General features: G+C 35.0%; 2 protein-coding genes and 1 pseudogene across 6 annotated transcripts in view; 2 read left to right on the top strand and 1 right to left on the bottom strand.

Moving 5' to 3' along the window:
- SASS6 (SAS-6 centriolar assembly protein) overlaps positions 1-15,335 on the top strand; it is a 36,467-nt gene extending 21,132 nt beyond the window's left edge. For 2 of the 5 annotated variants that reach the window (XM_006919559.3, XM_025052294.1), the window contains 4 exons: positions 205-333; positions 11,485-11,582; positions 12,974-13,068; positions 13,166-15,335. In XM_006919559.3, coding sequence (XP_006919621.2) covers positions 205-333; positions 11,485-11,582; positions 12,974-13,068; positions 13,166-13,272 — 429 coding nt within the window. In that variant the 3' untranslated portion in view covers positions 13,273-15,335. Of the gene's footprint in view, positions 1-204; positions 334-5,597; positions 7,254-11,484; positions 11,583-12,973; positions 13,069-13,144 lie in introns of those variants that run through there. The other 3 variants (XM_025052295.1, XM_025052293.1, XM_025052296.1) reach the window with 2 other exon arrangements.
- On the top strand, positions 5,618-7,253 carry LOC107196231 (annotated as a pseudogene).
- Positions 15,306-25,537, bottom strand: part of MFSD14A (major facilitator superfamily domain containing 14A) — a 30,090-nt gene continuing 19,858 nt past the window's right edge. Inside the window, exons 10-13 of the mRNA XM_025052290.1 lie at positions 19,814-19,926; positions 18,569-18,666; positions 17,658-17,821; positions 15,306-16,652 (exon numbers count right to left, since the gene is read on the bottom strand). Coding sequence (XP_024908058.1) covers positions 16,446-16,652; positions 17,658-17,821; positions 18,569-18,666; positions 19,814-19,926 — 582 coding nt within the window. The 3' untranslated portion in view covers positions 15,306-16,445. The remainder of the gene's footprint in view (positions 16,653-17,657; positions 17,822-18,568; positions 18,667-19,813; positions 19,927-25,537) is intronic.

Here is a 25,537-nt window from a genome sequence, read left to right as displayed (position 1 = left end):
GCTTGTCCAGCCACTCTGAAAAGCCGAGGTATCCCAGCCTTGTACGATATAATAAAACAGAGTTTTGTGGTATCATGATAAACAAAATTGGCCTCTGAGGTAGTGCTTTTAACTGTTAGTTATTATAGCACATGCAATTGCCTCCTGAGTCAGCATATACTATTTAGAACTAATTTCTCATCCTTTTTTCGGTTTTATTTTTAGGTTGATGGTAGACTGGCTTACCCAGCTTGTGGGATTGGTTATCCTGTCTCCTCTGCATTTGCTTTCCAGAATACCTTTCCTCATCCTTTATCTGCCAAAAATGCCATCCACTCAGTTTCAGGACCAAAGGTAGCCAAATTAACTGATACTTTTTTTTTTTCTGAAAAATATTTAAATGCAATTTATTAACATACAAATATTTTTCATCTTTTAAAAAATTCGATCAGTTGCTAACTATTAAATATGTATTAGATGAATATATTACTATGTAATAATCTAGTAATAATCTAGTATATATGCTTACAGGAAATACTATATGCTTATAGGAAATATTATATATTACTATGTAATAATCTATGTAATAATCTAGTATATATGCTTACAGGAAATACTATATGCATTATGAAATGTCTCGAGTCACTGTAATTTATAAATCTGGGCATCAGTCTGCTTAAACTGTATTTATTCCTTTTCAGTCTTTCCATTTTTATTCATTCTGCTACTTATATCTCCTACAACTCTCAAACCTAACTAGAATTACTGACTTCATACTGCTACTTTATTAGCTGTGGTAACATTTTTGGATTCCATTGCCAGGTCTGGTAGGACAGGCTCACAGCGAATTCTAAAATGTAGTTCTGACATTATTTCAAATAGCATATGCTTAGCAGTCCTCCAATCCTAGGTTTATTTGCTAAGACTCTTTTCTGCTCATCTGAGTTCTTCATTATTGTTATTACTAATGTCATAGGTTTATATATTATTTTCACATGTATTATTTTCACATTGATGTAATCCAGCTAGACCAACTAGTGATTTCATTTTCATTCCTGATTTCAGGTCCAAATTGATATTTTTTTCCTACATCATGGAGACAAACATTTTCAAAAAGAATATTTTATAAAAGATAAAATTGAGGACTTTGAAACTGCTATTATAAACTCTTAATCTATTAGTTTTGAGCTGCCCTAAAAATAAGTTGACTGTGTTGCTTAGGCTTGTGTTTCTCGTTAGCTATAGTCCTATTATCATCTGGAGCTTTTGAGGATTTTCAATGAAATGAGAAACCCGAGTTTTTCTGTTTAGAATATTAATGTGTAAAGAGTGGATGCATTTAATTGACGTTTCTTTCATTGCTTATTAAGGGAATTAGATATGAATATTTGAAGGAATAAATACTATTATTTTCTACTATCAATATAATCAAGTGTGATTATATTTTGGGATCAGTTTTTTCTTGAGAATTATGACTGAATTCACAATTTTTTTTATTATAAACAGCTTTTCAGGAATTATGTAATGTCTGAAATGAAGAAAGAACTACTACAGGTAGTTGTCTAGTTGGTAGGGCTAAAATATGACTTATAAGATTACCTTTCTTATAGCTCATCAAGAATCATTATCACAAGGATTTTCTTAAACATAGGTGCAAGACTTTCAATGTGTCCTATATCACTGATACCAATATTATTTTGATCTTATATCCCCAACAATAAAAAACAATTAGAACAAAACACTTTGAGCTTAAATTGCTAATGCATTAATATTTATTTATTTGGAATTGTGTGTATATACTACTGAACTGCAGTATATTATAAAGAGTGTAGTATAGTGGTTAAGAAAGTGGAATCTGATTAATTGAATTCTAATCTTGCCTCTATCAATATGAAGTTGAGCAAGCCACTAAAAAACAAACAAGAAACGACATCTAACTCATGCTTCAGTTTCTCCACATGTAAAATGGGGCAGTAATTTTATGTACTTTACTGGATTATTGTGAGGATTAAGTGAATTAATGTATTTCCTTAGAATGTTACCTGGTACATGGTAAGTGCTCCATAAATGTTATCTATTGTTATTAAAATATAAAATCTCAAAAATAGAAATTAAAGAATGAAATTAAAAATGTATATAGATCAGTGTTATAAGATTTTCTTCTCAGATTTCAGTGGATGGTTGTAATCACTGCCTGCTTTGGAGACCACTTAGGCTAACAGCTATGGTGATTAAACATGAAAGCTCTTTTTAGTTGCAGTAGAAAAAATTATTTCACAGCATCAAATCTGTGATATACTTGATATCTTAAAATGTTACTGTCAAGATTTAGTACATTCAAATAGATGCTTAACTGTGACAATGTAAGAACACGTTGGATTAAGCAAGAAACAAAATCATGCTAAAAGAGGACATAGAGTATTTAAAAAGATTGTGCTATGCCGATGAATAGAAAGAACAAACACTTGATAATTTTAAAGCAAAAGAGACAATAAGTTTTTTTTCCTTTATTTTTAAAGACAATAATAATCAGGATTCATTCATTCAGTCAATAAACATGTAATGAATGTCTGCCACGGCCAGGCATTGTTCTAGTTGCAAGGGCTACAGCAGTGAAAACAAGAAAAAGTCCCTGTTGTTGGTGCTTACATTTTGTGGTACAGTATCATTATGATAGTAAACTGTAGTATCTTTCAAACTAAGGAGATGTTATGCGATGTCAAAGAAAATACTTGTTTAAAAGAATCTCTTAAACAATTTAGAATTTATGATTCCTTTTGTGTGGGATGAATTCTCAAAATCACGTATGATCTGATTTTATCATGGACATCATAAAGTATGTGAGGGATTTTCTGCAATGAGAAAGCAACTAAGATCAAACGATTGATTTATCTTCATAGTGTTCAACCCGCAGCATGTATTCAGACATAATTTTATCTAAACGTAGCATTATTCACTTTGATTGACCACCTTACTCACCAGATAGTTGTAAATTAATTTTTGTTTATTTTGTATTAACTATTTTAAAAAATAGGTAATGTAAGAGCATGGGAAGCTTCCAAATGTACAAGAGGATATAGTGTCTAAATAAGAATTTTGAATTCCTAAATGATCAAAAGTAATCCAATAATTTATGTAAAAGTCCAAAGCAAAACATCAGCATAGATGATGCAGCAGTATATTTAAAGTAACCCTTTACTATCAGCAGTCTGAGAGTTCAAGTTTTTTTATATCCTCATCAACCCTTGGTATGGTCAGTTGTTTAATTTTAGCCATACTGATAGGTATATAGAAGTCTTTAACTGTGATCTTAACTTGCATTTCCCCAAAAGCTAATGAGGTTGAGAATATCTTTTCATGTGCTTATTTGACATCAGTGTATCTACTTTGGTGAAATATCTTTTTTAATCTTTTGTCTGTTTTTAAATGAGGTAGTTCAGCATCTTTTCTTGTGTTTACATCAGTATATCTGCGTGATGACATATCTTTTTGAATCTTTTGCCCATTTTTGAACTAGGTTGTTTGTCTTATTATTGAGTTATAAGGGTTCTTCATTCTGGTTAAAAGTCCTTTATTAGATACACGATTTGCAAATATTTCTCCCAGTCTGTGGCTTCTCTTCATTTTCTCTTCTGAAGCACAAAAGTTTTTAATTTATTAAGAGTCCAGTTTATCAGTTTATTTTCTTTGTGAACCATGCTTTTGGAGTCATATGTAAGAACTCTTTTTTCAACTACAGGTTGAAAATAAGATTTATGATCCTTTGTGGGTTAATTTTTATGTGTGATGTGAGGTAAAGGTCTTAAGTTCTTCATTTTGTTTTTTTGCATGTGGCTCTCTGATTATCTTAGTACCATTTGTTAAAAAGACTGTCTTTCCCTGTTGAATTGTCTAGGTACCTTTATTGAAAATCATTTGACCATAAATCTAAGAATTTATTTCTGGACTCTCAGTTCTATTTCACTGATTAACTAACTTTCTTTGTGCCAGTAACACACTGTCCTGATTACTGTGACATTATATTTTGAAATTGGGTAATGTGAATCCACCAACTATGCTCTTTTTCAAAATTATTTAATTATTTTAGATCCTTTGTTATTTCCATATAAATATTTAGATCAGCTTGTCAATTTCTACAAAATAATCTACTTGAATTTTGATAAGAGTTCATTGAATTTATAGGTCAATTTTAGAAGAAATGCCACTTAGGCAATATTTTGTCTTTCAATCCATGAATGTTAAATATCTCTTTTTAGGTATGTGATTCCTCTCAATGTTTTGCAGTTTTCAATGTATGTCTTACATTTCTTTTATTAAATTATTCCTAAGTATTCTTTGATGCTATTGTGAATGTAATTGTTCTATTAATTACTTTCTCAGAATATTCATTGATGCTGTACATAAACGTAATTGATTTTTATACTTGTACAATCCTGAAACTTTGCTGAACTCATTAGTGGCTTTTTTTAGATTTTGTTGGATTTTCCACATAGATAATCATGTCATTTGAAACTAATGATAACTTTACTTCTTCCTTTTCAATCTGGTTGCTTTTTATTTATTTTTCTTGCCTTATGGCTAGAACCTCTAGCACAATTTGAATAAATGTGAAAGCACTCATTCTGGCCTTCTTCCTGACCTTGAGGGCACAGCATTCAGTCTTTCACTATTAAATATGTTAGCTGTAGTTTTTTTCCCTAGATGCCGTTTTTTTCAAATCAAAGGATTTTTCTTTTATTCCCAGTTTAATGAGAGCTTTTATCATGAATATATGTTGAATTTGTCAAGAGCTTTTTCTCCATTAACTGATACGCTCGTGTAGCTTTTTTTTCATTAGTTAACAGTTGGATTGTGTTGATTTTCAGATATTATATCAGCCTTGCATTCTTGGAATAAGCCTTACTGATCTAAATCTTAGTTACATCCAGTTGGTTGATTTTGTTTAGTTCTTTATATCCTCGTTTACTCTCTTGTGTACTTATTTTATCAATTACTCAGAGAGGAGTGTTGATATCTCCAGTTATTATGGATGTTTCCATTTCTATTTTTCTAGTTTATCAGTTTTTGCTTCATGTATTTTGAAGCTCTTTTATTAGGTGCATACATCTTTAGAACTTTTATGCCTTCTTAGTTAATTAGCCCTTTCTTTGTTATGTAACTTCTTTTTTTATTTTTGGTATTTTTCCCTGCTCTGAAGTCCACTTTGTCTGATATGACCATAGCTACTCAGACTTTCTTTTGAGTAGTGTTTTCATGGAATATCTTTTTCACCTGTTTTACTTTGCACCTGTATATATCATATTTAAAATAGTTTTCATGTAAAGAGCACATCTTGCTTGTGCCCTCTGCTTTTTCTTTGTTTCCTCCTTTCTGACTTCTTTTGGATTATGCGAACATTTTTTAGTGTTTCATTTTAATTTTTCTGATTTTTTTACTCTATATAATGATTTTTAGTGGTTGTTCCATAAATACACACATATTTCACTTTTCACAGTGTGTGTAGAATTAATGTTTTACCACTTCAAATGGAATAGAAATACTTTACCATCATATAATTCTTTTACCTTTCACCCCTTTATGTTTTGTTATTTCATATGTATTACATTTGCATACATTAGAAACATCATTAGGTGAAGACACCACTGCTGCCACCATGGCTACTGCTGAGTCTGAGCGTTGGGCTGCAGTCATGGACTCTTGCTGGCAGGAAGAGGATCGTGTCATATTTGTGACCAGAGAAGACCATGAAACTCCAAGCAGTGCAGAGCTGGTGGCTGACGACCCCAACGATCCATACGAGGACCATGGATTGATTCTGACAGATGAAGACATTAACTGGAACTGCCCTTCCTTTGGGGAAAGGGCAGTGGCCCCTGTGGGGAACAGCTCAAGTCGGCCTTTGCTTGCTTTCACTAAAGCACAGAGGATGCTAAAGGATCAGACTTTGTAGACCAGTTCCTGGCTGCGAGAATGCATGCCGAAGTACCCGGACCTCTGTCCCCAAGACCAGGAGGAGAAGAAGCTGGCAAAATTTTTAGAGGAGAAAGCTCCCACTGAGGCCAACGCAGCCAAAGAAGAGGAGGGGTCAAGCTAAGGGGTGGCACATGGCCCTGGGCTCCAGGCTTTCTACCTCAGAGTTATATGAACCTTTTGCAAAATGACTTTCTGTCACTCTCTAAGAAAGTGTCTTTCCTTCTGTTGTTCTGTGCACTGTAATGTACCAAATATCTTATTTAGATGATCAGGGTCTTGGCCCCTTGACGTATACATTGAAAAAAAATGTGTGTATGTGTATTCCACATAAATCTATCAGTGAGTGTAGCTGCCACTTTTAAATTCTCAGATTACCCCTAATCTTCCCACTTTGAAATAATGTGAATATTTTCAGCAACCAAAAATTATTATCTTTGAGTGGTCTCTTGTAAGTGAGCTGATTTATTCTGATTCATTATCTTCCTTTTAGTAGATTTTATACCTGTTTTGGGAAATGAAAACTCCTTTAAAATTGCCGGAGTGGGGCCGTTCTTAGTATAAGAGGCCAGATAACACATAATTTTTTCTCCAAAACCATCCTGACCTTGAGTATATGAGGAGGCAGTATACTTCCTTCTGATACATTTAGTTTGACACATTTTACATTGAGCTCTACATTTTCTTTTTGGGAAGTGGAACTTTGGACCTCTGACGTAGAATCCCTACCTAAATGAAGAGAAAGGCTGGCTTTTGCTGTTCTTGTTATGCCAAAAGCCCCAGTTTGGGGCTTGTGTTCACACTGGCTCTGTCTCTGCTTGTTCAGATGCAAAGTTCTTGAGAGGTAGGGGCCTAATTTTTACCAAAGTAGCAGCCAAGAGGAAATGGTGTGAATTAAGTGGTCAGTTATAGGGAAAATATGGTTTTTACCAGAAAAAAAAAATCAGTGCTATAATTTTTGCTGTCATACATATTTTAAGTACTTGAGTGGAGAAGCATAGTCCGTTGTGTTTATCCACTATTTTCCATTCATGGTGTCCATATTTCCTTCTGATACCATTTCCCTGAATGACAGAACATTCTTTAGCATTTGCCAGGAGGTCTTCTGGCAAAGAAGTTTCTTTTTCCACTTCATTTGGGAACATCTATCTTTCACCTTCATTCCTGAATGATATTTTCTTTGGATATAGAATTCTGTATTTATAGTTTTTTTACTTAAGCACTTTAAAAATGTTCTCTTTCCTTCAGACTTCCATAAATTCTGATATTAATCTGCAATAAATTTAAATTGTTGTTCAACTATGTATAATGGGTTCTTATTCTCTGCTTTCAAAATTTTTTGTTTAGTTTTCAGCGGTTTTACGATGTGTCTGGGTCTGGATTTTTTTGACTTTTTCCTTTTGGGAATTCACTAAACTTCTTGAGTCTAAATTGATATCTTTTGCCAAATTTTGAAAGTGTTCAGCCATTATTTCTTCAAATATTTTTTTTCTATACCACTCTTGTCTTTGTGGGACTCGGAAGACATGGAACTTAGTTAGACCTTTGGCTGTTTTTCCATAAGTCCATGAAGATCTGTTCTCCCATTCTTTTTTGTTTTTCAGACTTGATCATTTCTGTTGATCGGTATTCAAGTTTACTCTTCCATCATCTCCATTTTGCTATTTAGCCCATTCATTGAATTTTTTTGTTTTAAAATTTTTTTAACATCTATTTTTTTTTAGTGAGACTATTCACATTTCAAGAGTATTTTACTACCTAGATCGTGGTTATAGATGCTTTTAAGTGTTTTTCTCATAATTCCAGTATTTTTGTCATCTTAGAGCTGACACACCTGTTGCTTGTCTTTACCCTTGTGAGTTACTTAGATTGTCCTGAATCTTTGTTGAGTGATTTTGGATCATGTCTTAGATCCAATATTGAATATTATGAAACTCTAGGTCTTGTTTAAATCCTAAAGAGAATGAAAAATTTTTGTTTGTTTTAGCAGTCAGTCAATTCAAGTCCAACTTGCCTTTTGAAGGCTGTGATTGCTGTGTTGTCTTTAAAGATGTCTCCTTGCTATTTGGACACTTCTGAGTGTGTGCCATCTAGTGGCTGTCTTGTGACTTGGGCAGTGGTTTTCCCCGTATTTTAGTTTTGAAAGGCTTTGGTGTGCTGATAAGTCAGATCATGCATGTCAAGCTTGAAAACGAGTCCAGGAGTTCATACACAATTTTATGAGATCTCTTTTTTGAGTTTCCTGTGTGATTTTCCCCATATTTTCTGAATCTCCAGGGTTCTTCTTGGTCCTCTGGCTAGAAAGCATGGGTCTTAGTTCTGCTCTGCCATGCTGTTCCTGCAACTGTACCTTTAAATGATGCCAGGCATTAGGACAAAAAAGAAAAAAAGTAATGAGGAGTTGCTCCAAGCACTTGAGACCACAGTGCCTCTGGTTAGAGGGTGTGATTCCCTTCCTTCAAAGTTTTAGGTGTCTGTCCACTGCTGCTGTCACCATCACACTTGTTATCTCTCCTTCCATAGAATTATCTGGGGCAAGAGAGAACTTGGAAAGAAGATTTTCCTCACTCTCTTTGACCTTTAGGGGTTCCCTTTTTCATTTCTCAGAGCAGAAAGAAGAATCTACTTTAATATTAGTATTGTACTCTGGCTTTCTTGTGATTAGTATTTACTTGAAATATTTTCTACCCTTGTATTTTTGCCAATCTGTGTGTCTTTATTTAAATAGGATTTCTTTTAGATGTCCTATAATTGACTCACATTTTTATCCATTCTGACATTGTCTTAATAATTTAAAATTTAATATATGTATCGATAAGGTTTATCTTTCTCTTTTCCCTATATCCCATCTGTCATCTCCTTTATACTTTTCTCCTACCTTCTTTCCAATTAATTGTTCATTTTATTTTGCATTCCATTTTATCTCTACTCTTGGCTTTTAATTTTTTTGTTTGCTCTAGTTTATAATATACATTTTTATATTATAGTCTACAAGTAATATACTATTTTTTGTAATATAAGAACCTTACAATAATATAATTCCATTTCCTCATTCCTGTCCTACTATTGTCAAAATTTTACATTCACTTTTGTTATAAACTCCACTGTCTTTTGTTTTTTTTTTTTGCTTTAAACAATTAAGTGTCTTTTAAAGAAACTAAACAAAAAACTTTTCTTTCTCTTTCGTATAGATCTGTGTGTTTGTCTAGTATCATTTTTTTCCCCCTAGATAACGTAAGATTTCTTATAGTGCATGTCTGAGGGCAATTCTTTCTGCTTTTGTCTTGTAATGTTTTTATTTTTATTTCATTTTCTCTGCATGTAAATTTCTAGGTTTACAAGTTTCTTTTATCCTTTCAGCATTTTGAAGATGTTCCATTGTTTCCTGGATTGAATAGTTTCTGGCAAGATGTCAGGAGTCATGTTTATCTTTCCTCTCTAGAAGGTGACGTTTTTCTCTGGGTGCTTCTAAGATTTTCTCTTTATCATCAATTTTTCAACAACTTATTTATGATATACTTTGGTGTGGTATATGTGTGTCATTATCCACTTAAGGTTTTTATTGAACTCCTTCGTTCAGTGTGTTTATAGTGTGCTCATCAGTTTAGAAAATACTGGCCATTTTGTCATTTTTTTTTTTCGTCTGTGATCTCCTTTTGATACTCCAGTTACACATGGTTTAATCACATGATATTGTCCCTTTGAGACTGTACATTTATTATTTACTTTATTTTATACGGATTCTAATACTTGATTTTAAAGTTCACTAACTTTTTCTTCTGCAGTGTTTAATTTGCTGTTCTATCCAGTGAGTTTTTTGTCATACTTTTGAGTTCCATTATTCAATTCTTGTTTGTGGCTATAAATTGTTATAATATCTGTGTTCTTGTTCTATCATTTTTGGATCTGTCCCTATTGACTGATTTTTCTTGGTATGACTTACATTTTTCCATTTTATTATCATTTCTAGTCATTTTTTATAGTGTGTGGAACTTTGTCAGTTTTGCCGTGTTGATTATCTGGATTTTGTTTCCTTCCTTTAAAGAGTGGTAGGTATTTAAGTTACTTGTAGATACCTTTAATTCCTTTGAGCTTTGTTTGGGCTTTTTTGTTTTTCCTTTAGCTTTATTATGGTGCATCTGAAGTAGCTGTTTCTCTAGGGAGAGTTCAGCCCTATTACAAAGCTGTGACCTTCATGGCTCTCCACTGAGTTCCTGAGATGATTACTGAGGACTCCAGTAATCTGTCTCCCTGATTGCGAACCTTGGAAATTGTTCATCTTAAAACTCCCCTGTCCTGCCCAGTCTTCTGGAGTTTTATCCTATCCATGTGCCTAGTACTCAGCAAAACCTCAAGGAGGCCCCTGTGCAGATTTCCAGAGTTTTTTCCCTGCATAGCTGCCTTTTTAGCACTCTGCTATGTAACCTCCAGCCACCCCAGCTTCCCTAACTCTGATCTTGATTGCCTCCATTTAGCAATTATTTCTCCCTGTTTTCCTGCAATCAGGAAGTGCCTCAGCAAGCTCGGTTCATTGTAGAGATAATACTCTTTTCAGAGAGCATGGTCCTACACTATGTTCAGTATTTGAGAACTTTTTTTTGTATTTCATCCAGTTTTCTATTTATATTTGGTGGCTGGAAGCTATATTTTCTATTAATATCTGATACTCATAATTTTCCTCTTGCATGTTTTTTTATAAAGAATATTAGCATCTTTTAAAAAATCCTATTTGTGTTTAATGTTATGTTAAATGTGTAGACTGATATAGAGAGAACTGTTATCTTTAGACTGCTGAGACTTGATAGCCAAGTCCAGCAGCATTTACGTTTCTAATTTACAATTTTATCCTATTATGTTAGTATCTGTCTATTCCTATTTTACTAGGGTTTTTACCAATAATAGATATTTGTTTTCTTGGGCTTTTTTTTTTTTTCGTATGCAGGGGGTCATAATTTTTCTTTGATCTGTTAGTATGGTGGTTTTATGTTTATCGATTTCTTAATACAGGTTCTGTTTACATGTTTCTGGTATGAAATCCACTCAGTCGTCGTCATGGTTACTTTAAATACACTGCTGCATCATCTATGCTGATGTTTTGCTTTGGACTTTTACATAAATTATTGGATTACTTTTGATCATTTAGGAATTCAAAATTCTCATTTAGAATCTGTAAATGTAGCATAAGCTTGGAAAGTTCTTGAAAAGGGAAGAATTCTCAAAATGCATGCATGAGATAAATGCCTCATTGAAAAACTTGGTTCCTTTTAAGCACTGTAACACTTGTTTCAGAATAATCATTAAGGGAATAATTTTGTGCTTTTCATTTTGCTTGTATGACAGGAACTTTTTTGGCAAGGAAAAATAAGATTTTTTAAAATTAAATCTCAATAAAATGTGTTTGTGTTCTAAACTGTAATTTGAACCTGTACTTCTATGGTCTAGATTTATCAGGAAAAAAATTTAACCACCTATTTTCAAATGGAACTATCTCAGTTCTCACTGTTCAGTTACGTGAGATGTTTTCTCTCTTCACAGGTTCAGTTTAACTTGCAGTTTACAAAACCAAATACATCACCAGGAGATGTTCAGTCAGGAACAACTGTTAGTATGCCTCGCTCAACTGATAAGGAAAAGTAAGTACTTGTTGACATAAAATTTAATGTTTGCAATTTTGAAGGTCATCTTAAAGAATTTTTATCATTACTTGAAAGCTCTGATGCTGCCGTATTTATTTGTGACATTGTAAGTTGATGGTCCCTGGATTTAAGTGAGTCACTTTTAGTTGTAAGAAAGGTTTTTCATATTTTTTTAAACTGTAGGATACAGTTGGACATATAGTAAAGTTTTATTTTTTAAAAAAGATTTTTCTACATAACAGAAGATCCCCTTTCAAATATTCTTGGGCAAGTAGATAGAAATATTTTTAATTTTTACTAGTCATATGTTCTTGTTTTTCTATCTGGCTTCATCTGGCCTAAGCTCTCCATTTTTCCTAAATTACTGCTTCTGGTGTAAAGTAATCTGATTTGAGGTCCTGAAATGTATATATTTGTTATATTTAATCTCACACTTGTACAAGAGGCAGATCATCTAGAATTTATATTAATGGTAGAACACCATAACGTTTATATATTAATTACATCATACACACTAAAAGCAATTTTACTTGTGGAAAATATATTTACAGTACAAAATCAAACAATCGTGTCCATAAAATTAGGAATTTTAGGTATTTTTTGAGTTTTTTCTGTTTAGAACTGCTTTGTTCTTTGTCTGCTAGTAAAAAGTGGCAGTGGGTATCAAATGTTAAAACATTAAAATTGAAAAAAATACCAATTCACCTACTTAATTCTTTTTTGAAAATTAGGAAAAGACCATTTAATTTTAAGGTTATAATGTCATTGTTTTGCAAGAAGTTTTAATTTCTTGTAAGTATACTACTAGAGAAATTGTTAACACTGAATAGATTTGGAAAGGAGTATAGTGGTAGAAAGGGGAAAAATACTACACATACTTATTTTTTCAAATTTCTTGTTTATGTTCATCTGACCAGAATTTATTGTTACATGTGTATTAATATTAATAACTTTGAAGCACTCCAAAAATTTGAAGAGCTTTTGATCAAAGGAAAAAGAAATCATTCATTTAAATTAGGAGATAGGAAATAATATTGATATTCTCAAGGTATGCACGTGTATTTTTTTTCCATCTTGCATCACTTTTGTGCTGTTTTAAAATTTTATAGTATTCATGGAATGTTCATTTCCCCCACATTTTTTATCTCAGCTCTTAGAATTTTTAGTTTTACTCATAATTTACTCTTTGCTGTGGAAAAGGGGACTTTGGCTTATGTATAAATTATTTGCTTAAGAAAGCAGTGAAGAATGATTTGTCTTGAACAAAACTGGAATATATCTTATGGATAGCATGTATATAGATTAGAAAAACATAAAATTAACTACTGTAGAGAAAATAAGACTTTGTTTTTAAAAAAATAGAAAATAATTACTATTTTCTTTTAAAGTGGTGAAAATTTAGGGCTGGAATCCAAATATCTGAAGAAAAGGGAAGATAGCATTCCTTTACGTGGACTCAGCCAAAATCTCTTCAGTAACCCAGGTGGGAAGACATTTCTGAAATAGATAGTTCACTGTGGTTTCAATAAGTGTGTATATAAAGACTGAAGCAAATACAGTTTTTGTATCTTCATTTGCAGACCATCAGAAAGGTGGCCCGTTGGGAGCGTTACAGGCACCCTCAAAGCCAGCGGCGCTGCCTTCCACATCTTCAGCGTATTTCCCGGGACAGTTACCCAACAGTTAATCCTAGGCTGGCGTCATCTTTTACTTCTTATTGACATTTTAGAATTTCAGGTGGTTTAGAAATATATCAACAGCATAGATGAAATCCTAAACAAGCAAGTTTCAGAGTTTACTTGAGCAACTATATTAGATTGCTTGGATCTTTTAAGTACTGCTGTGATTTATGGCAGGCAGTTTAGAGCAGCAAATTTGTACTTGGGAACTGGTGAAGATTCTGAGTAAATGACATTCTTTAGTTTGAATATGGTGTTTTATAGAATAATAGAATGAATTTTCTTAAAGTAATCCTTAGAAATTCTCACAAGTTCTAAGGAAAGAGTTGATCTTTATAAGGGACATTCTAATCATATTGACTATCTGGGTAAATTAAAACCTGTTCAGATGTAATGGGGAACCAAAGAATGCTAATAATTAACATTTTTATTTTCATTGGCAAAATAAGTTTTAAATTTGCCACCTAAGAATTATGAAGGAAAGACCATTATCTAAGATATCTAGATTATCGATATTTTAAAAGGGAAAAATTACCTTCAGTTCTTCGTAACAAGTATTTTCCTTGAAACCTTTAAATTATATATTGAATGTCTATTAATTTTGATAAATTTATTATAAAGATAACTTAGTGTATTTACATGGCCAGATTAGGTATAAACTGCTTTAGTCATTGGAGCCACAGAGTTTACAGGATTTTATTGCTTCCTTGGAAGTCGATAATCATCTATTTTTTCTTTCATTTGGAGTTCTATTTTTTTTTAATGCAGTTAAATTTGTATTAGTGGGACTTTGTTTTAAAAATTAGCACTATACAAAAGCTTTACTATAAGAGCATCATGAATATTCATTGTATGTGCTTTTTTATTTCAAAATGGGTTTATTTTAATGTTTGCTTAATAAAGTAGGCAAAATGAATAACTTAGAAGTTAAAACTTTCTTCTCTTCCCTGTAAGTTTCAAGAATTGTCCTTTGGGAAAAGTTAAGTGGTTTTTAAAAATTTACCCAGAATCATAGGGCCCCATTTTTTCTTGCTAACAACCATTCAGTAGAGTAGCATTCTCTTAAGAAACATCTACATCAGTTTTTATTTGCAAAGATGGCTAATGTTCATGTGATCTTTAAAAAATTTCCAAGGACCATATTTTATAGATGAGGAGACATTTCAAGATATTAATGACATACCAACAGTTCTATGGTAAGACAAAAGAATCTTTGCTAATTTTTTTAACGAAGCCATGATATTGATACTTTGAAACTGTGCCTGCAGTTCAAGCTGTCTTAAACTAGGGAACCTAAAAAATTTAGTAACCATTATCAGGCAGTGACTTTTTATGTATAGTTCTTTTCTCATTTAGATATTGGTAAGAATACTTGGTTACAATAACTTGAAAGCACTTAATAATCTGGAAAGCAGCTTCTTGGTGATAATTTGCTTTCTTACAAATGTTTTATATATATATATATATAAAACTTTATGGACAAGGTTTGGATGGGGTACATGACACACAGGTAGCTCTTTATTTTTTTAAATATAGATCTCCTCTTCCATATCCACACATGGAAATTAGAATTTCCAAAAGATAGGATAGTGATCACTTTGCTGTTAACTTACTAGACTTTTTTATCAGATGTATATACACACTTTTGTGTGCTAAGTTTTTGCTCTACCTCTTTAAGTTTTATTTGAAATTGTTTTGCAGTGTAAATTGTACATGTGTTAATAATCAAAATGTTACATTTAATGTATTTCTGTAAATTGAGCTTGGTTAGTAAATATATTTTGAGACTGCGATATGTAAAAAGTATATAAAAACAAATAGGATTGATCTACAAAATCTCTGCTTAGGAAATTACTTCATTAATTTATGGACTAAGTTTTCATCTATCTTCCTACATGAGTATTTTATTGTGAAAGAAAAGAAATGGATTCAAAGAGAGAAGGTATAAAGCTTTGATTTGTTACTGTAAAAATGATTATGGTAACAAAGCCAAAACAGGCTCTATAGGGAATCACAGATCAAGACTTTCTTTAAAAAAAAATCATTAAAATATTTAATTTTATTAACAATATTTACATTTCTTTTAAGACCTTATTTAACCATTGTGAATGTTCCAACTTTAAAAAGCATTAAGCAATAACCACACACAAGATGAAAACAGTGTAAACTATACAATACTTTATGTACAATTTTTACAAAGTAACACTTTTTTAAATAATATAACTGGACACAAAAATATACACTTTTAGAGAAATTCACATCAGTAATTGTATAAAGCTCTCTTCTAGGGTCCTGAAAATTTAGGACAAACATTAGCTCTGTAAATAAAGTGTTACTGTGACAGTCCTGAAAGGCCACTATATATATTTATCTACATAATAGATATCACATTGACATTTTCAAGGCTACCAGCTTTACTATATAATTTTTAGGTTATGTATTCAAGTGTTGAGGTTCTTATGATTATGCAAACATTAAAAGAATAGTGGTGTAAGTAGCTGGGGAACAAATTCGAGCCAACATTTAGATTTACAGGCTCTAAACACCCCAACCGAAATTCTACATGACTGATATTTTCTTATTTAAAAAAAACAATAGTGAATAATGTTTAAAATAAAATTACTACAAATAAGCTTGAAACATGATTCAGATTTAGTACAATTTTCTTGAGTTTTTTTTTTTTTAATGCAAACAATTCATTTACCATTTCTTTACTTTAGTGCATCTGCATTAAGGCTTTGAATTATTTGACCCAAGTTTTTACAATAATAAAATCTGACTCAGGGTTTTACAATGTTAAAACAGGTCCACAACCTACTCTGCCTCACTGTGAGTCAGCATAAATAGTTAAAGCTCAACACCTGAAGGAAATGGTAGCAGAGACAGTGCTAGTATCTAAGAAGTTACATATATAGTTTTTAATTAAAGGATGTATACTAAAACAAACAGCTTAGTGGCAAGAAATTGTGCTAATAAACAAAAAAGGTTTCTTTTCAAAAGAAATTGTAACATCTTTGGAAAACGTCCGGTTCAGTTCTTTTTAGTTCCCACGGAGTTCATGCAGATACATTTCTTAAGACAATCTTAAAGTACATTGTAGATGGAAATGGAATGTACATCCAGAACTACAGGTGAAAACTAAGACCTGGGCGCTGATAGAAAGTCTTCCTGATTTCGGTCGTTACACGTTTGTGTCCTGGAGTAAAGGTTCTTTGGCCTCTCCTGGCGCTTGTGTACTGTGAGGATGGCTGTGACTGCCACAGTGCTTTCTCCAGCTGCTGGACCGTAAGCTTAAATTGGTATGTTCCGGAATAAACAAGGCAACAAGCAGAGCCAGCAGTACTGAACAGGCTCCAAAGAGAAATGGGGGACCAGGGATGATGGAATTCTAGGGACAAAAAACATAATTAGGACTTTAATGCACAAACATCTTTACTCATAAGAGGAGACTGCTTATCTTTTAGTAATAACTAGTTTCTATGAATTATAAGCCAATGACAACTCTCTCTTGTCATTAAAGCCATAGTTAGAAAAAGCATTCCCTTTTCAGGAGGAAAGGGAGACTATCGTAGCCTCAAAATAACAAGTGACCTAAGAAACAGCCAAAAGATTTTTTAAAAAAAAAAAGCCTATGCAAAAATATATTGTCATTTATTGCAGCACAAAATCAGAACACATTCTATGAGCCTTCACTTAATTTATTAGTTCTAGAGGAAAACAAGACAGGAAAATCTCAAAAGTAAAATCAAGTTACATACATTATTAACCACAGAAGCAGAAACAATAACCATTTTCCTTTGTTTAAAAAGTTACACACTCTAGTGACTGAAAGTGTGGAAAACAGAATGCTGTGACCATAGGAAGAATCAAACAGACCTTTGTTTTAGCCCCAAATTTCATTCTTAGCAAAACCTTGCACTGCCAATTTTACCTGTGTATAGACCACATTCTTTTTTATTTAAAACTACTTTAAAAGTTAGTGTTAAATTCTGCTAACTAAGCAAGGAAAATGATGAGCAGCTGGTATTGGCTAAAATGATGTTTGCCGTTAATATTTTCAGTTGTAATGAGGGAGTACAGCAAACAAGCAAACAAAGATGTTCACAGCATCTGACCGACTCCTCATACCAAAGGCAGCCTTAATCAGGGAACTCTAACATCACAGAAGTCTCCGATGAAAGACTAGTACAAATAGTTGTTACCTAGGGAGTGTAAAAGCAAGCAGCCAATTTCACAAAGAGGTGTATATAAAAGAACACAGTCCCTAAGTCTTTGGTTTTTAAGTGTTTTTCATCAATCTAAAATAAGAATGTCACATAATAGCTTTCATAAAAACCATTTATCATCTTTCAATCCAGCCAAATGTATTTTTATCACGTGAATGAAGAATTACCTGTTCAAAGTGGTGCTGTGGGCTCGTGTTTGTTCCCAAGTCTGTTCCTGTCATTGGCAGTTCTTTCAGTTCCACGTGGAATATGTAGAAAATGAATCCATAAAGAGCTGGTCCCAGACCATTGCACAGTCCTCGAATTCCTGTTATCATTCCTTGAACGACACCTAAATTGTTCAAATAAATTATCACTTAGTCCACCAGTGTTTTTTTCCTACCCTAGAACCATTACAAATAATCTAAAACCAAAGCTTTTATCAGACACTAACAACTTACTCTGATGGCATTAAAAATTACTTAGAGGCCATCAGCTCTACATAGTAGTGTAGTAACCTATCTGATGCGAATGTATGCTCACATATACCCATACGTAGGTCTAATGTAGAAACAAGTGAGCAAAAACACTTTATTTCCCTTTAAAAGTTCACAAGCACAGCTGTTAAAAACTGTCCCCAAGCAGCTATTTAAGTACCCATTTAGTTATAAATATTCTTTTTATATAGTTTGATGTTATCTCTGAGATCATCTCTCAAAATTAAAATGCAACTTGCTTTCCTGCATTTATCAACCAAGTGGCCACTGTCACTCTTTTGTAACACCTTTTTTCTCAGGACTCGATATCCTTTTCAGAGAATTATTAAGCATTTCAAGAATTAAATGTTCCCACCACAAAGCATAAGACAATGAAAGTACGTTTGCCCTGTCCTTAGGGAACTGAACTCGTAAGATTTTTAATTAAAGGGTTATGAGTGTATCCCCAGGTGTCTCACACATCATAGCAAACAAATAAATGGTTAGTGAATATAAGGTGGCCAGATTCAAAGTGAGAACAAGGCTATGCACCCTCCTAAGGAGAGACAGAACACAGACTATTCTGCGCTTGGAATAGTTACCACTGATTCCTAGCAACTCACCTTGTTGATCAGCATCGGCTGTTCGGGAAACGAGCGCACTGACGGCTGGAAAGGTAATGCTGGACATGGCCGCCACGGCCCCCGCAGCCCACATCATCCTGTAACCGAAGCCAGCAAAACAAATTACTCGTGTTCTCCTGTGTTCTGCCTGTGTTGGGGCAACGCTGGTTAATAACCATATCTAGGTTTTCTCACTAAATCTCAGGTAAGTCCTTTCTCTTGCCTCGCCTCCCCACGTCCAGTTACTTAAGTCTAACCATGTGTACTCCTCAAAAACAGAAAAACCACCACTTACTCACAGGAGCGGTGTGGGGTTTTAACATGGAACTGGGATATCATGTTCCAAACTGTAAAAGGACCTGCATGATTTTTGGGGGGGAGGTGGGGGGGCACTGCTGAGGGAGGGGTATGTGGAGAATGACGTATAGTACAAATAAAGAAAAATCATTAAATGCTTCTAAACGTGTGAAGCCAGTAACTTGGCAAGGTTCCCAGACTGATTCAGTGTGAAGATATCACTGATTTCAGCAAAACTTTGGGTACTCCTGGTTTGATGTATAAAGCAGTGTTTTAGATAAACTGTGAGCACCTCTTGCAAAAGCTAGACTAGAAAATAAAATGTCCATCAAAACACCCAAGTCCAAACAGCAATGATGTGTTCAGTTGTATGAAACAGTACAAACTGGAGTTCAGTCCTGTAATAACTGAGGACACGGTGGCTGTGGGAGCCTGATTCACCATCTGCATTCCCATTACCTCCCTGCAGGAAGCCAATGTTTTCTCAGCATGAAGCTGGGACCAAAATTGGATTTTGCTCAGATGCTTCTGGTTTGCCATCAGTAATAATTACTGGGGTTACACAACTTTTTCTTTCTAACCAAAAAAACAAAAATGGTAAGTAACATTTTCAGGGCCTTGTTACTATGGGATTTTTTTTTTTCCCCTAATGACACTGATCTAGATATTAAATGCTCATTAGAGATGCAACATCTCAATCTCATTCAAAAACCCAACCTGTCACTTTGCTATAAAAATGTCACCTATCCTCAAGCCATTCTAAAATATACAATTACGCAAGCACGAGATTTGTATTATATACATTTTGGGAAAAAAAAAAAGCATAATAAGAGACAGACTGAAGTCAAGCCTTAGTTGAGAAGCAAATACAAAAACTGTCAATTATATCTCAGTGAAAAATACAGAGGCAAACAAAAATTTTGAGAAAATTAAGGTGATTATACCTACCAAGGTTCTGAACCGAAGCCGTACCATGCCAGCTGTAATATTTGAAATCCCAGACCCAATAAAATGGTATTCTTATTTCCAATTGACCTCATAAGTAAACTCAAGACAATGGTCTGGGAAAAAAAAACAAAATGGTTTGTCAGAACACAAACTTTTTAAAACTACAAAGAACAAATATTTGGTGATTTTCAAGCTATAATAAAAGGACTATTATACTTTCATACATTTTGGCTTCTCAGCCACAATTACCTGAACATATCCAGGTCATAGAAGCAGATGAAAGGTCCCTCTGCTGATGCAGCCAGATTCAGGAGAAAAGTTAGAAAACTCGAATAGAAAGGAGAACTTCCTATTCAGTACATTTCTACAGAGAACCATTTAAATCAAGTTAAAATAGGGTCATAGGGTTCCAAGTAATGATTTTGGAGCTTTGAAAAGGTTTTAAGTCTAAGTCACTCTGAAATGCGTATTCCTCCAACTAAAAAGACAGTATCATTACATATCCTTTACCTAATCTATTGCTGACGTCACGATGCTTTAGGAACAATTAGTTTAATAAGTATGATTTCGGAGATGTATAGTAATTAAGAACACAGCTTTTGGAAAAACAGCCTGGATCATACCCTTGTGCTTAACTGTGTGGTCTCGGGCACGAGTCATCTCACTTTGAGACTCAGTTTTGTCTCATAAAATGGCAGTAGTACCTACTTCAAAACTGTCATGTGAATTAAATGATGTTTGCATAAAGTGCTTAGCATTGTCACTGGCATACAGTAAGCATTTAATAAGTAATGGGTTGGGAGAGAAAAAAATGGTGTAGATGACAGAGGCTCTGTTCATCCCTCTGGCGACTAAAAGTTGTGACAGAAACAAGCAGCAGCAGCAGGGAAAAATCGCCTGGGATCTAGATGAACAAGCCATATAACTATGGAGAAATCCAAGAAAGTATTCTGCAATGACAGAAGGTAGGACGGGGCGAGGACACGGGGCTGAGTGAGACAGAGGCTGCGGCAGCGGCAGCTTCCTAAAGGGGCCGCGTCCGCGAGCAGATTTTCACGGTGATAGACCTGCTTGCTCTGAGCACCAGTGCCCTTTTGGCTACACGCAGGGGGCACCAGGGACTTACAGGGAGACATTGCTGGAGTGAGGGCTGAGGCGAGACTTGCTCGGTACAAAAGTGCCAGCGGTATCCACTGTTCCCTGTTGAGCCTTCCCCCCTCCAGTGCACCAAACACAGGGCCGCTGTAGTTGTGACGTCATCAAACTGGATAACAGAGGTCACTCCGCCTAGAGGATTCCCTGAAACCCCGCCTCCCCCAACTCACGGCCCCACCCAAGCCACATCCAGGTGTATCCTCAGCGAGTCAGGTGCTCCTTGTTGAGACTCATACTGGTGGAGGCAGGTGACCTAGGTTTCTGCTGTGGACTTTTGAGGCAACTGTAATTGCTGAATCTTAACAGGTGGACCCAAAGGGGTAGAGGCTTGGGCTAAATTTGGCCTGCAGCTGAACCCCTCTCAGGACTGTGCCACTGGACACCCACTTCACAAACACACACTAAGGGAGACTTAGGAGCTTTGCTTAGTACATAGAAATAGACACAGATAGTCAGCCAAATGGGAAAACAAAGAAGCAGAAACCATATGACAGAACAGAACAGAGATCCCGATGCAATGGAGTCAAGTAATCTAACAGGTGCAGAGCTCAAAACACTGGTTATAAAGATGCTCAATGAACTTTTGGAAAGTGTAGATAAATTCAAGTGAGAACTTCAAAGAGTTAAAAAAACAAAAATGGAAGTAGAAATTATAAAAGAGAACCCAGTGTGAAATGAAGAACACAATATCTGAGATGAGACGTATATTAAATGGAATAAACAAAGGAATAAACAGTGAATAAAGAAAAGGATCACATGCCCTAGAAGACAGGGCAGCCAATCTGGACACGCAAACAGAATGGCAAGAAAAAAGAGGCCAAGACTACAAAAATAATTTAAGGAGCACCCTATTAAGGGTCCAAATGTTTGTCTGATCGGCGTTAACAGAAGAAAATCAAGATGTTGAACAGCTGAAGAAATAATGATGGAAAACTTCCCTAAACTAGTGAAAGAAATGGACATAAAACCCCAGGAAGCTCAGAAAATTCCCCAAATCAGGGATTCAAAGAGGCCAACACCAAGACACATCATAATTAAAATGCCAAAGGTTAAATACAAAGAATATTAAAAGCAGCAAGAGAAAAAAAATTACATCTAAGGGAATAGCCATACGACTGGCAGCTGATTTCTCAAAAGAAACTGCAGGATGGAAGGGCTAGGCAAAAAATATTCGAAAGCATGAAGACCCAGGATATACAACCAAGAATAATTTATCCAGCAAAGCTATCATTTAGAGTTGAAGGACAGATAAAGAGCTTCCCAGGCAAAAATAAACTAAAGGAATTTATCACCACCCAAGCCAGAATTATAGGAAATGTTGGAGGGACTTCTTTAAGAAGAAAAAACATGTACCAACCAAAAACAGAAATAAAGAATGGTAACAACTACAGAATTAAGTGCTCCAACCAAATGACAGAGTGTCTGAAAGGATAAAAAAGCAATACCCCTACATATGAAAAGGAAGAGAATGGAAAAAGATATTGCTGTGATGAACCTAGGAGGTGTTTAAGTCAGAGAGAGATAAACACTGTATGATTTCACTTATATGCGTAATTTAAGGATTAAAAAGAACAAACCAGTCAGAAACAGACTCAAATATAGTAGACAATTTGGTGGTGGATAGAGGGGAGGAGGGTTTGGGGAGCTGGGAGAATGGGGTGAAGGGTTAAAGAAATACAAATTAGTAGCTGACAGATGGTCACGGGGATGGGGAGCACAGCCTAGGGAATGCAGTTAGCATTAATACACTGGCTAGGTGGAGGGTCAGGAGAGGGAGGGAGCGATTGGGGGGAATCATTTTACTAACTATATAGATGTCTAACCAATGTATGGTATACTTGAAACTAATGAAAATTTTTTTTAAATGAAAAAAAAAATAATGGGTTGATGGTTTTCCCTGCTTCGCCTTTTCTTTCAAAGCTAATGGAAATTCTGCAATAATTGGGGGACAATGGAAAATATTTTTTGCTATTCTAATTAAAGTACTAAATATACCACAGAAGATAGAGGAAGAAGTGACAGTAATTCAGGATATCACTATTTGATGACTGGCTGATACTCTAAACTTAGAATCATCAAGTATTAATTGTTTATTCTTTAAATTGAGAAATTTGAGTTAATCAGATTTAATCACAAACAAGCCAGCAGAAAGCAAATGATTCTTTGAATAATTCTTGAATAATCAGGGCTCATAACTTTCTTCTGAGATTTCCCCCCTAAATCAGGTCAGCATATAAGACGAGTTCCAAAAATCATGGATTACATTCTTCAGCCACAGCCACAAAAGGGAATTCAGAGTGAGCAATGAGCAAAGAAAAACCTGTGCACATGATACTCTAACTGGGGATATTGATTTTCTCCCTGAGGACAGAGACTTTTTCTCATTTACCTTTTTATTAGCAGCACTTAGCATAAGTTCATAAGAAGTGTTTGTGGAAAGCATGTGTGATTTTAAATGTCACAATATTCTCAACTCACTATTAATGGAACAAATTAGTGTACAAGGCAGGAAAAAAATTTAGTGTCCTTTAATTTAGTATAACTCTCATTTTGAACATGAGAAAACAAAGTCCCAAAGGTTAAATGACTTATGATTTAACCAAGATGACACAGCTGATTAATAGTTAACTGACATCAGCTGTGGTCAGTTACTCAACAACTATTTGCCAGCGTCCTACTATATCGAACTATTCTAGGTCTGAGGGCAATGACCTATGGGGCAGGGGACAGGTAAGTCAAAGTACTGGTCAGCGAAAGAATTACTTAGTCAACTATAAGCACCTGTCAATAAAGGTCTTAAATTGTTGTCAAAAAAATTACTTCATAGTAGAGAACGGACATAAGCATACTTATTTAATAAGGTAATTCCAGGTTGTCGCTGCTATGAAGAAAATAAAACGGCAGTGTGATAGAGGTGCTGCTTGAACCCAGATGGCCAGGGAAGGCCTCTCTGAAGCCACATCTGAGGGGACAGCTGACAGAGGAGCTGGTTTTGTTACTAGGAGAGTCCTCCACATGGGGGTGACAGCAAGTATAAAGGTCCTGGACTGTAATGTACTCAACAACAAGGAGAATGGCAGAAAACAAGGTCATGTTCAAGAGTCTAGTTTTATTCTGGTAGCAATGGAAAGTGAATTTTAAATAAGAGCTATGATTAAATTTTCACTTCACAAAAATTACTCTGCTGAGTACCGAATGAGTTCTAGGGAGACAAGTATGAGAGCAGAGACCAGACTGAGGCTACGGCCACAGCTCAGACTGGGTTCCTGGAAATGGAGATGGTGAGAAACGCTCCGATGCAGAATGTATTTTGGAGATAGAGGTGACAAGAGATACCGTGTGATGGACTGGAGGTTGGGGAAGGAGAGAAACGAATCGAGGATGACACCTTGTTTTCTGGCTCCCACAACCAAGAGACCGCTGATGCCAGTGAAGGAGAACAGTGGCACTGGAAGGAGGAAGCCAGATTTCAGGTTCGGCTATGTCGAGTCTGAGATGCCAGCAGATGTGTCAGAAGAGCTCAGGGACTGGCTGGAGCACGTCTGAGTCACCAGCACAGAGAGGACTGCATGAGCGCTGAGGGAGAAATGCGCAGAACTGACCATGTCCATGCACCACGTAAATGTTTATTTAGTGCGAGTGTTATGATCTATGCCTACTTATGCCAAGGAAGTGATGGGACCTATGGCAAACCAGAGTGCAGGCCCCAAAGGGGACACCCACTTGGCTCCCACTGGAAGCAAGGTCTGTCCAGTATTACAAGATTCAATAATTTGGAGGAAGAAACTACTTATCCATATTTTCATATAAACCTCCCAAGTTTTTACATACTATTAATTTTTAAAGTTTTTATAACACTGGAAAAAACCAATGACCTCTAATTTAGCACCTACTGGGCTGCAGGCAGGGTGCTAAAGTGACCAAGACAAACATGAGATAATCTTGACCACACAATCTACTGAGGCAAAAATAATCAGAAATAAACAGAGGTAAAATCGATAACAGTGTATTCTGTACAATGATGGAGCTGCGCCCACGTTAATATGGGCACTCAGAGACGGGACACTCAGGACAGAGGGAGCGGGGCAGAAAGGCGGCACGAGAGCAGGTGTGAACGGCAGCTCCAAGCAGCTCTGTGCTGCTGGAGAGCAGAATGAAAGACGCCGGTCTTTCACTGGCTTGAGAGCTCAATAGGAGACAAGTCATTCTCAGTTGTACGATTCACATAAATGAGAATACAAGATAGATAATTCCACTTTTGGAATTACTCTTAATAATTATTCTTAATATTTTAGTACATATAACAACATAAAAATGCATTTACCAATATTTATATGCAGACTACATACTCCTACTCACTTGTTTTTGAACTGCAAATAATTTTCTCTTTAAAATGTAATTTTTCATCTCAAAAACTATGTTTCTATGTAGCCCCAAAAGCAAAATGGTCATTTAAGTACTGTATTCCTTGTGGATCATGTTTCTGTACCGAATACCTGCTGTGCCCTCAACCCTGGCTGGATCACGCTCCTTCCTTCCCAGACCCACAGGACCCCGCTGCAGCTGCAC

Source organism: Pteropus alecto, unplaced genomic scaffold (assembly GCF_000325575.1).
Source record: "Pteropus alecto unplaced genomic scaffold, ASM32557v1 scaffold106, whole genome shotgun sequence".
Lineage (NCBI taxonomy): Eukaryota > Metazoa > Chordata > Mammalia > Chiroptera > Pteropodidae > Pteropus > Pteropus alecto.
The sequence above is the reverse complement of the archived record's forward strand: the minus strand, read 5'-3'. Positions and strand labels throughout refer to the sequence as shown.